The sequence below is a fragment of the Drosophila bipectinata genome, chromosome XR (genome assembly GCF_030179905.1).
Source record: "Drosophila bipectinata strain 14024-0381.07 chromosome XR, DbipHiC1v2, whole genome shotgun sequence".
NCBI lineage: Eukaryota > Metazoa > Arthropoda > Insecta > Diptera > Drosophilidae > Drosophila > Drosophila bipectinata.
In genome coordinates, this window is record NC_091735.1 from 20,213,981 (window position 1) to 20,226,679 (window position 12,699).

The 12,699-nt window shown below is 43.3% G+C and overlaps 2 protein-coding genes across 3 annotated transcripts in view; one reads left to right on the forward strand and one right to left on the reverse strand.

Annotated features, from left to right (window-relative positions):
- The window catches only part of LOC108132489 (uncharacterized transmembrane protein DDB_G0289901), a 98,728-nt gene that overhangs the window by 18,105 nt on the left and 67,924 nt on the right, over positions 1–12,699 (reverse strand). The window contains exons 5-6 of one of the 2 annotated variants that reach the window (XR_001773706.3): positions 2,995–3,714; positions 1,159–2,910 (exon numbers count right to left, since the gene is read on the reverse strand). Coding sequence is in view for 1 of the 2 variants with exons in the window: in XM_017251924.3 (XP_017107413.2) it covers positions 1,210–2,910; positions 2,995–3,582 (2,289 nt within the window). In the remaining variant the exon portion in view is untranslated. Of the gene's footprint in view, positions 1–1,157; positions 2,911–2,994; positions 3,715–12,699 lie in introns of those variants that run through there. The other variant, XM_017251924.3, reaches the window with a different exon arrangement.
- LOC122321897 (angiopoietin-related protein 3-like) overlaps positions 5,748–12,699 on the forward strand; it is a 91,888-nt gene continuing 84,936 nt past the window's right edge. Inside the window, exons 1-3 of the mRNA XM_043212951.2 lie at positions 5,748–5,813; positions 5,871–6,339; positions 6,393–6,876. Coding sequence (XP_043068886.1) covers positions 5,748–5,813; positions 5,871–6,339; positions 6,393–6,876 — 1,019 coding nt within the window. The remainder of the gene's footprint in view (positions 5,814–5,870; positions 6,340–6,392; positions 6,877–12,699) is intronic.

Sequence of the window (12,699 nt, forward strand, 5' to 3'; positions counted from 1 at the left end):
TCTACCATCTTTTATATCTTTCCGTTTTATCTCCTATAATAAGGGAAGTCTTTCTTATTTTTCTCTCAGTGTAATTTCATCGCTTTTTTGTTGTTTTTCATCTGCTAGACTTTTCAACAGGCTTCCTAATAGCCTTCGCTCTGCTCCCTTGTACTCCTGACGCGCCCTCATCTCGCACTTGATCCCCCCGGCTGCTGGATTCTACTTCTCCGTCTGTTCCGTTCCGAAGTTCCGAAGATTCCGGATAATCCCCGTGACCAGTATAAAAATGGGGGCATATGTGCGGCCGTGGGTATTTCGAGTAGGCTCTGGTATTTCCCACACTCCTCCCAAGGAGCATGTGCGGATTAGCCCAGTTTCGTTTATAAATGAATTTTTTCCAACTGAGTATAATTTTTTTTTGTATTTCGGGCATAGTGTCCGAGCGGTTGGGGTGGTTGGTGGTTGGATGGGTGGGTGGGTTTGAAAAATCTATGAAGTTCAATCAGTTTTAATTGATTCATTTGTTGTGGAAGAGTGAGACAGTGGAACAGTGGCAGAGTGGCTGAGTGGAAGGGATGAATCAGGTTCTCAGCCCGCTTCTCTGCAGATAATGATGATGATGTTTTTCTGTGGGCCTCTCCTCCCCCACCAGCTACCCGGCGAGTTAATAAATTTATTATCTTGGGACTTGGGACTGGAATCTGTGCAGTGCATGGCCGTCTCTCTCACTCGGAATTGTTAGCTCTCCTTCCAACGGAAGTATCTCGTTGATTGTGAAATGGAGCCGGCCGGAGCTCTACTCTACTACTCTACTATATACGAAAACGGGGCCGCAGATTTATTATGATTAAAGTTGAAAAGTTGAAATTGATGTCCAAACCAAGCGAAAGATATAGGGACTGCTGGATGGGTGGATGGTGGGGGTGGGAATTATTGGGACGATGATAAAGATAATCATGCCAGATGATCTTAAATGACAAAACGGCCATAAAAAGCAATCAAGTTTGGGTCTTGAAGCCACCAACCGGAGCCCATAAACGTTGGGATTTCATCCAAAAAAGGGGTTTACTTCTGAGCTACGTAGTTCTAGCTTAAGTTTCCTAATTTTTATTTTTGTAATATTAATTTTTTTAAATTAATAATTGTAATATTTTTAAAAATGTTCAAAGAACTCACCATAACAATAGTCCATTTCTTGCAAATGTGACGCAGCGCCTTTTTGTAGCATCACGGTTTCATGGTCCAGAAGTTCTTTTTGGGTTTCGTGCCAGTGGACAGGGCCACGTTGCTGCCACTGGTCATGGTGGTGGCGCCACCGCCCATGCCGCTGATGATGCCGCCTCCGGTCATGCCTCCCATGGACCTGCCGGAGGCGCGCTGCTGATCCGCCGAGCACCGTCGCGGATAGTTGAAGGGCGAGAGGGAGCCGACGCCGCCGCCACCCCCAGCCACGCCACCAGACTCCGGCAGGCCACCGCCCGGTCCGCCGACACCGCCGCCACCCCCGCCTACCGACAAGGTCATGCCGATGCCCTGGTCCTCGCCGCAGCTGGCCATGCTGCTCTTGGAGGTGGAGGTGCCCGACGCCGTCGAGGATCGGCAGCTCCTCAGGTTGTGCGGCAAGGTGTTGTTGTTGAGCGAGTGATGGTGGTGGTGGTGGTGGTGCGGCATGCCCTGGTGGTGCAGGCCCTGGTGGTGCATGGGGCCGGTGGGCGTGGCCGACTTGTAGTACCGCAAGCTCTCGTTGTAGCTGGCGCCGCTGCTGCTGCCGCTGCCGCTGAACCCGGAGTCGAGGTCTCCTTCGTCGAACTCCGGGTTGATGCAGCTGCTGTGGCCGTGATCCTTCAACTCCATGCTGTTCAGGGTGCTCGATAGGTTCTCCAGGCTGGCGTGCGAGGCGGAACTGGAGTTGGAGGCGCCCCCGGCATTCGAGGCCCCACCTAGCAGGCCGCCGCGCCGCGGTCGCTGGTTGATCTTGCCGGCGGACGAGGGCAGTGGCGTGACCACCGCCGTGGTGGACACGGAATGGCCCCCACCGACTGCGCCACTGGCTATGTTCGGCTCGTCGCCGGCGGCATGATTGGGACTGATGTCCGGCGGAGTCGGGGGCATGATCAGGGCCTCCAGCGACAGGTTGAGTTCGTCCAGGACCCGGAAGTGGTTGTTCTGTACCCGCCGCTGCTCCTCCTTCACGTTGCCGACACTGGAGGCGCTGGCGATCCGGTTGTCGGAGAGGACCTTGCGGATCTTCTGGTCGCTCACCTCCTCGTACAGGTTCTCCGTCGTGCCGTACCGCGTGGTATACGTGTGGCGGTCGCGCTCCTCGGCGCTCGGCGAACTGGAGGTGCTCTGGCCGTGCCCGTGGCCGGTGGAGCTGCTCTTGGAGCGGAAGCTCTTGGCCAGCAGCGCCCGTATCGAGTTCCGGGGCGGGCTCTTTTCCGGCTGCCGGGGCAGCATCTGCACCGATCCGGACACGGATGCCGAGCCCGATCCGCTGCTCCCTGCCGATCCCTGGGCCGGCACGTTCGTGTGGCACTTGGCGGCCCCCGGCTCGTAGTAGGCGTACGAGTAGACGTGGTTGAAGGGCGCTGCCGCAGTAGCTGTTCCGCCCACGGCTCCTACCCCGACCCCAGCCCCGGCACCGACTCCGGCGCCTATTCCCGATTCCGATCCTATCGAGCCCGAGCCCGATCCAACCGATCCTCCGGCGGCGCCACCGCTTCCGTTGAATGCCACGTGCAGCGAGGGATTCGAGGCTCCGGCTCCGCCGCCTCCGCCGTGCGAGGGCGTGGCGCTGTTGCTGCTGGGAGTCATCACTCCGGCCGCGAATCCGTAGTCCAGCGAGGAGGTGGAGGACGAGCTCTGGGTGTTGGGCGTCGGCTCGAAGCGCTCCATGGTGGCGGCTATGTTCTTGCGTGACCACTTGACCTGGTTGGGGAATAGAGAACACACATTAGCCCCTGATTTTCCCCAGAACCCCCCTGCTAGCTCCCAGCCGGAGCACGGACTCACCTGCTGTTCCATTTTGTGGTTGCTCCTCCGGCTGTAGTTCCTCTGCCAGCGCTCCTGGTAGCGGAATGCCTCGTCGTGTCCTCCGCTGCCCAGCAGAAACTGGTCTCCGCCGAGGCCGTTCTGGGCGGACGAGGAGGGCGGTGTCGGCATGCAAAACTCGATGCTGTCCATGTCGTCCGGATAGATCAGGTGGGAGCCCACATGGCTCATCCCGTGGTTGTGCGGGTGGCCCAGAGTGGCGGCGTTCGAGTGGCCATGCCCGTGCCCGTGTCCATGGCCGTGGCCGTGGCCATGTGATCCCATTCCGTGGCCCACCATTCCCATGCCCAGGCCGTGATTGTGCGACGCGCCATGACCGTGGCTCAAGGTCATCTGCTGGGCCCTCTGTGCCGACCTCATGGACCCGCCACCACTCACAGCACCGGTGGTGCGGTCGCCGCCCGACGGCGCCGTGTGTATGGCCACCGATGTGGTCTGCGGATGCTGATGCGGATGCGGATGCGGATAGTCGCTGGCGAACTGCGGCGAACCGCAGCGATTCTGGAACTTGGCAGCCGTTGCTGCTCCACTGCCTCCGCTTGGATACATGTCTCCGGGTTTGTCGTACACCGCTCTCGGCTAACTATTCTTCGTCCTCAAAATATTAATTTCGTTTTGGGTTTTAGTGACTTTTTGGAATTAAAAGCGACCACTGCAACTGGAGAGCTGGACGAGCATCATCTGGGGGAATACGAAAAGCCATTAATCAGCGTTGTAGAATAGTGCAAGGGCGAGGTATGGGGCGTGGGACGTGGGGCAAGCTGGCCAAGAGGCAGAGATGCATGACTGACATGCCATGCCAAAATCCCACAAATAAAAGCTGGAATTATGTGCACCACGCAGCACTCGGACTCGGACCAGAACCCAAACCCGAACCCGCACCCGCAGTCGATTCCAATTTATGCGCAAACATTGTTGCCACACTAAGTGGCAGGCGGTGGGGCACTTGAAAAAATTATCTACCTATTCTGCTAATCATTAAGGTATAAAGTAAAAGACATAAAGCGATATTTCCTTTCAGAAATTCAGAAACAATTATCAAGTTTCTCGACTTTATCTGCCTGTCAAGATCCGTGAAGAGAACTTCCACAACAAGTTGGGAATTTTATCAAAAAAATTGTTGAAAATGAAACTTATTAAAAGAATGATTATTTTTAAAAAGAACATAATGAGAAAATCATTTTAAGGACCCAATATACTTTAAAAAATACCTCTTAATTTAAGAACTTTGACTTGAAAATATTTAAGAAATAAAGAAAAACAACAAATTATTTTTTTTAAATATTTGTTCTTGTTAATTATTAAAGTTTTGGAAGGCGGAAAAGAACTTAAAACAAAATGTAAAGCCTTAAAAGTTTAAAGAAATTATTTGAAATACGTTATTTATTAAAAATTTCATAAAAAAAAGTTCCAGAACCAGTTTGCAATTGCAACAGAAAGTGGATTTTTGGATTTTGAATTTTAAATAATACCTCTCAATGGATAAATAAAAGCTTCTTGTTAAAAATTAATTAAAATAAATATGTATATATATGTATATATATATATGTTGGAACAAAAAATAAAAACTTTAAGTAATTGTATGATCAAGAAATTATCTGAACTACTTAAATAATAAAAACTAAATAATCATTAAAACATCATCGTTTTATTCCTTATAAATATTAAAAAGTTCATTTTTTATTAATTATTAATTTTTTATTTTTTTAGTAATTTAATTATTAAGTAGTATTATTTTCAGTGTCATCTCGGCACGCATGTAAAACATTTGGCGTTGGCATGCCAGGTCCTCCCCTCTCCCCGGCCAACATCTTACGGCCGCACCCACCCACATCCAAGCCCCCCGCCACTGGCCAGTTCTCCTCCTCCTTCCACGAAATGCCATAAAACAGCATTAAAGCCATTAACAGTCAAAGGAGAGACGAGCCAGCCGAGCGAAGAAAAAATAAGGAAGAAGCTAGTGACGAGAGCCACTCGCTCTGCTCCACCTCCCCCCCTCCCCCCTCCGACCACTGTTTTTTTCCGTGTAGGGCGAGAAACATAAATCAATCAGAGGGCATGGCTCCCCTTATGAGAGGCCCCGGCGTGTGTCCGAGATAATCCTGCAGGCAGACATTCCACATGTAAGTCGATCTCAAGGACGAAAGGTACTTTTCAAGCCTCTTTAATATTTTGTTGCCTACTTTTAGGGTTCCCACCCAATTATATTCTCTACGAGGAGTAAAGAGACTATAATACAAAGAGTAATAGACGGATTATTTTATACATATTTTTAATATTATTTATAACAATATAAACAATTTTACAATTTATAATTGTATATCGCCTATTTATTTATTTAATTAATAATCACACATTCCATATAAGTTAAGCTAGACTTTTAATTGTCAGAGATAACGTGACTATGACGTCATGGAAATCTATATAAAAGTACTTGCTAAACAAGAAAGCTGCTAATCAGCTTTCACTAATCTCCCACAACCTTTGACATCACATCCGTATACCTTCTGTCTGTGGGTTGTTTTGGACTCAGCGCCACAATTCCGAAGAAAGAACCTGCATGAAGACTGATCTTCTTATCGGCAAGCTCAAGCTCTAGGATGATTTAAAAAGCCGGAGCCGAGAGTCTCGCAGCATCAGTTGAAATTATTCCGGTGGCTTTTCAAGAGGAAACTTAAAAGACTTAAACTAAACTTAAACTTAAAAGTACGAAAATGGTCCAGCCGGTGGTGCTCTTGTCTGCGATTTGTTTTATTACCGTCGCCCTGGGATCGGAGGAAGTAATACCCGCTTCGAGTGTTTTTATTTTGAAAATTAATTTAAATTCTATTTCACAGTCTTGTTATCTCACTGAAGAGCAGGAGGACGACTGCGCGGCGGTCTGTCATCCGATCGTGAAGCCCCTCCTGAGGTACTTTGAGAAGATTCAGGCCAAAGAATCCCAGTTCCAAAAGGAAAACTCAGAGTTGCAGAAAAAGTTGCAGCAAAAGGGTCTGGAGTCCCTGAGAAACTATTCCGACTTGCAGAAAAAGTATTCAGATTTGCAGGAAAGCTATTCAGACTTACGAAACAGGAAGGTGATTGAAGTCGAAAATCTAAAATCTCAAATTGGTTCAAAAAATGTGGAGATCAAATTTCTAAAAGATAAAATAAGTGAATTAAATAAAACAAATGAACTTGCTACAAAAATACTTCGCGACGACATTGCCAAATTGCGCGAAATAGTAAAAAATAAAACTTCGAATAATGGAACAGCCAGTCCATTACCAACCAGGACAGTCCAGCAACAAGCTCCACCCTCCAAAGGTAAGTTGGCAGAACCCAATAATTGGCAAAATATAAAACATCGAATACCTTAGCTATTCCAGATCGGTGTCCGCAAAGCCAAAATGAAACTGAGATCATCCAAGAAATCCAAATTCCAGGTTCAGATCCGTTTAAAGTGGTCTGTTACTCAGATGAGGAGATTGGTTCTGGTTGGCTGATTGTTTATAACCATTGGGATAAAACAAATTATTTTAATCGCACGTATGAGGAATTTGAAAGAGGAATCGGAGATGTCGGGACGCAGTGGGACGATAATTACTTTATCGGACTTGAACGATTGCACCTCCTGACATCTAGAAACTCTTATGAGTTAAGAATGAATCCTTACAAATGCGACAGCTTTATCGTTGGGAATCAAAGCGAAGGCTACATGGTGAAAGATACCAAAGGGTGTACTGGAGGCATATTGCCGAACCTTAGGCAAGTCAAGTTTTCCACCTGGGATCGAGATGAGGATGGATATCCCGATCGTAGTTTGGCAAAGGAAATAGGCTATGGCTGGTGGATCGAACCTCGGTATGTATTCTGTTTTCGCTTTATATTTTCTTTTATCTCCAAAAAGAAACTTTTAACTACTTTGACTAATATCAAAAAACCTTTTTTTTAATTAATTTTCATTTAATAGAAGTGCTACATACTTCACTGCGCTTAAAATGATGATCCGAAGAAAGGATTAAAAAAGAAAACGGCGATTCTTAGGAAATGGGAAAAATTATACAAAAATGCATCGAATAAGTTGTGTTATTATTAATTTATGTTTGTGCATATATACATACATATATATTTAATATAAATGTATAAATGTAATAATTAATTGTAATTTTTGTTAATTAAAAAGAAAAAGTGTCCATTATCAAAAATATATATATTTAATAAGGATATATATTCCACAATAATAACACCCAATAAAATAAAAAAAAAAATAAAATATGAAAAAACATTTTTTATTTAAAACAAGAAAGGGCGGAGCCGAAGTTGATATACCCTTGCAGCTAAAACCGGACATATATCGCAAACATCGGATATAGTTGGTCGACCCTAATGAGAATATCATAATATAACCAATTTATTACAATAAAAAATCTAAAGGAAAGTCCCAAGCTTCTATCATCAAAAATACCTTCATCATCTTTTATAATTCTAGTCTAGCCAAGTTCTGGGCTAGCATCTGTTCTAATAGTATTAAATATTTTTTGTATTAATTTTGTAGCCTAGTTTTGGGCTACTATATGTTGCAGTTTATGATTTTTAAGGAGAGACAGAATGCTGTTACTAATGGCTTTTTGATAAAAATATACAGCGCCCATCAAATCCACAAAAAATGAAATCTAAATTCCGAGCCCTCCCCAGTGCATTCCATTCCATACCGTACCCGTGTTCTGGCTCTGTTTCTGTTACGGTTGGATTTTTATTTCCTCACTCTGATTGATATATCAAATTGATAGCCATCCGTCGCTGCCGCTCTATAGCTTTATAGTCGGATGTTTAGTGTTCTGTTTGCCGTTTTTCTGGCTTTCTTTTTTATTTTGCTTGTGGCACTGGGAATACCCAATTTCCACTGCCCCGTGGATGTATAGTATTGCCAGTTCCACTTACCAGAGCTGCAAAATGTTTTGGGCCTGAATTCTATTCTCCATTCTAGTTTTGTTCTTTTTCGCTGTTGGTTTTTTGGCCCGATTGCATTTCACATGCAAATTCTAACGAGTTGTTTGTGGTCTTGTCGAGGCGTTGCCAACAAAAGTTCGACTAACAAAAAGATATAACAAAAAAATAAGCAAAGCCATGATAACAGGCAGCAACAATGACAACAATATGCCCGTTTATTTGCTGCATTTTTGCAACATTTTGATTTCGCCTGATTGAGTTGGTCCAAGCTGGCGTTCAACTCCCCTTAAAAAAATTGCAAAAAAAAAAATGGAATATACAAAACCCATATAGAAAGTAATACAAAATGCATAACTCCAAATGGAAACAACGAAGCATCCGCACTGCCAATTGATATGAATTTTTCAATTAAGATTTTCCATGGATTTATAAAACATTTATGTATCTTTGAAATGATTCTGCAACATTGATGATGCTACTAGTTTCGGGCGGGTTTTTTGAATGGGAAACGTTATTTTCTTTTAATTTATAGAGTTTTTCTTAAGGGGTTATATACCTTTTTTATTTTCAAAAAAACGAAAATTTTTTTAGTGGTTTATCTTGAAGAACAACTCCTTGAGAACATTCTCCCATATTTTCATAGAGATTGGAGCAGTAGAAAAAAAGTTACAGCGCTCCTAATCGCACGCCTTGTTGCGGCCTTGAACTGAACTTGAAACTTTAAACGCGAATATCTCGAAATGGTGTTTCTTGAAAAATGACTTTGCGGTGACATGGATTGGCGGAAAACTACTGAACCGATTTACTTCAAATTTTTTTTAAAATGTTCGTAATGAAATTCTCTTGTGCTTGAACGATCGACTTTTCACGCGCAAACTTTTTTTTCGGCGAAATAAATTTTTTAGTGAAATTTCTAGAGACCAAAACTTTTATTTTTAGCATAAAACGCTGCCATATCCAAACAAAAACAAAAAATTTTAAAATCGATCGTTCAAGCACAAGAGATTACTCTAAACTAATGAAATATTTTTACTTTTATGGTTTAAGTTGACCTGTTTGACCTGGGGAACTGTCACCGCAAGGCTCGAAAAAAAAAAAGGCCTCTAAGGGAAACAGCCACCCCTTAAAAACTATTTAATATTTTTCCACCAAATTTTGCACAAACATTGTTAATAAAGTGTACTATCAAAAAATTAAAACATCAGTGTAATTAAATAATTGCTACATACCTAAAAAAAAATCCGAACTTTGCTCATTTTCTTCGACAAAGAAGGTATATAACCCCTTAAAGTCTGACCCCGACCAGAGCGATCTGGGCAACGAAAACACTTGCCAGCACTTGCCTAATGCAATTTTCAAATGCAAAAGCCATAAAAATATCCATTTTAATCGAACACTTTGTTGAACTATAGTATCTCGCCTTCTAGTCGCTCGTCGGCATGTCTATTTTTTAGCCAACGCATGCCATGGTTGGCAAGGTTGGCAAAAGCAATTTAGAGTCGGAATCTTCGGACGCCTCCGCTCCAAACCAATGCAATGAAGCTGAAGGAGCAGCAGCTGGCAGCCGGCAACCGGCAACCGGCAGCTGGCAGCAGCATTGAATATGTATCTTATGGATACACCTCGGCATCCTCCAGCTAGCTATCTGCTGGCCACGTTATTTGAATGCCTCAGCTGCTGGCTGACGGCAATTCGATTTCATGCTGCAATTTAATTTGCTTCACTCTGCCAGCCCAACTGCACCGAAAGCATCGATTTGAAAAGCAAAAGTAACTCAAGGCGTGCCAGAGACAGAGGGCTGGCAACAGGTCCTGGCCTGGGTCTAGGGCCACAGGACCCCTCGGCAGGACTCTGGAGTTGGTTTGTCATTAGCACATTTCGCATGTTGGCCATCATTAGAGACCTTCGATGGCATGGCACTGGCCGCTGCTCAGCACTGAGAGAAAATAAAGTGAAGCTATGAGGCACGCACTAGGCTTTGGAGGGGATTTGCGCCTTCTGATTTTTCTCAGTGCTGGCACATCTCATATGTTTCTTTATTTCAACAATGCCCCTGACACGTGGCGTCAGCACACTCTTCCCCTTCTCCCACAAAACCCCAAATTATTCATTGATGTCAATGGCAAAAGAGGAGATTTTCCTTTCAGCCCAACCGCCCTGGTCTTGGTCCTGCTCTTGTTCCAGGTCCTCGTCCTGGTCCTCGTCCTGTTGCCTTGAGCCTTCTCCTGCTTGGCATGCATATGAAAATTGGCCAATTTGGCGCAGCGTTTGGCTTCACTTTGTAGTTGTTGGCAGAGTACGCTTGTGCGACCGCTTCCCATCCACCACCCACTCTATTCACCCCTTCTTTTTACGGCAGGAGGGTTACTACAAATTTTCAGGCACTAGCTACATACACTGCTAGAAACTTGATTTCACTGAGATTTAATGCATTAAGATGTTCCTTAAAAAAATTACCTTTTTCCAATCAAATAGTGAACAAATATACCCTAATGGAGGTTATTTATAGAAGCACCTGGTATCGTATAGTCTAATATACAAGAGAGCTATTCAATTCGGGCTATATAGTCCTTTTTTGCACCTAGTTTTCCTAGATTTTCCTCTAGTTTCCATTAATTTTTAACCAACTTCTATCAAGAAAAACTGAAAACGATACTTTTGCAAAACCTTACAGAAATTTTGGTTAAATAACATATGAAGCTTATTACAATATTATTTACATTTTGTTCTTAATTTTAATCAAAAATTAGTATATTAATCTATTACTCCTAAAGGTCTAATACTTTTACCCTACCTACTGTAAAGTCATTTAAAATTTAGTATTTATTATTTAAGTTTCATTTAGTATTAAGTACACACGCTTTAAGATATTATCAATTGCAAAAAGAAACGGGAACACTTTAAATTCATTTAAAGTTTGAAAATAAAGAAGCGAAATAAAATAGTTGTATTCCTTTTCCATCCTGTACTATTAAAACCAAAAATAACTTTTACTTCTTTTTTTATTAATATTTAAAAGAGTTTCGAATAATAAATATGTTCAAATTTCCTTAATTTTTCAAAATTATTTTATAAAAGAAATACGGCAATGGATGTGTTTAAAAACTTATTTAAATAATATTTACTTAAGAACCTGGTACTTGACTTAACCAAATAAGGGTGTAAGTTCTCTTATTTTTATTTCTTTGCAAACAATTTATTTCTTAATTTTAGTATTTCTCAAAAAATGTATTTTAATTAAAAGTGAATTAAAAGGAATGGAATGGAATTATTACAAAAAGCTTAAGATTTAAAATTAAATACTTTTCTATAAATCTTTTTAACTGTTTTAAAATGAATTCAAGTACCGGGTATGATATTCCAAAACTATATTTTTTTCTTAAAAAAACTTAAAATTTTGTAAAAAAAAATTGAATAATTCTATCAAAATTTCAAATATTAAATATTTAAATATTTTCCCACAGTGCACCTGCTGTTTCCTTTTCGGTCGCTTGTTTGCGGTGGTGTCCTCTGCGTAATGACTTTAATTAACATACTGAAAAAGGGGCGTGGCAATCAAGAGGCTAGAGTCGGGCCGGGGAGGGCAAGGCGAGCACTCGAGCGGAAGCATTTTTGCCAAAATAAAGAGAGCAACAGCCATGGCAACAGTGGCAGTGGCACTAGTTGGATGCCAACAATGTGTGCCACAACTTGGTGGCCAATTGCAGCTGCAACAACACAAACAATAGCCTCGAGGGGTGGGCGGGGGTGGCGCGGGGTGCTGCACCAACATAGCTCAAAAATAACAACAAACACTCGAGGAAAGTGAAATGCATTTTCCAACGAATTGGACAAATATTTGAGAAGAAGAAATGAGTGTGAAAATGTACATAGCTGAAGAGTAAAAATTTATGGAATATTTATTAAAAAATAATATTTTAAATGTTTGCTCTTTTTAAAGAATTCTATTCAATTTCGGGCTCGAGGAGGAATATCTGGAGAATTGACACACAGAACCTGACTCGTTTTGAGTTGGGTTTAGGCCAGTAATTTGCTGTGAAGGGGTCAGGCTGGGGTCAGTTGGGCCACCGCAGTTCAACACCCGATAATCGCCTCGATATTTCTTCCCAGGCCGCCCTGGCCGCCAGGCTTGCCTTGTACCTGTAATTCATACAACTCATCGAATATTTGATTTCCGGGCCTCCTTCATCAACTCGAATCCCCAGTGCCCACTTGCCCAGTTGCCCCCATGAACCCGTAGACTTTTTCCTCGGATTTCCACCCACTATCTGCCAGCACCCGGAGCACCCACTCAGGCAAATCTAACCAAATGCCAACACAAATTTTGTTTGCCTTTTGTATTAGGTTGACAAAAATCAACAGCCAGCCGGGAAAACAGGAGCCGGTGGGGGTGATGGGTGATGGGCGATGAGCAGGAAACTCCGGAGCGGAGGGGGTGCCTGGAATCTGGCAGATTGTTGAAGAGATTTATGTTGGCACTACGCCCACGAGCGAGGCAGCCAGAGACTGTTTGTCTTTTGCAAATGTCGGGCAATATTTTGCGGTAAAAGGTGAATTTATTAGCACTACGAGGGGGGGCCCTCACTTGCACTTTTGTGACTCGGCCAGGGGGCCGGGGAGGTGAACAAGTAGGGATTATGTTTTGGAAAATGTATTAATATTGCACTAGTTTTTAACTCATTTGGTCTTTGTAGTACAAGTAAATTTCCACAAACTACTTATTATCACTACTAT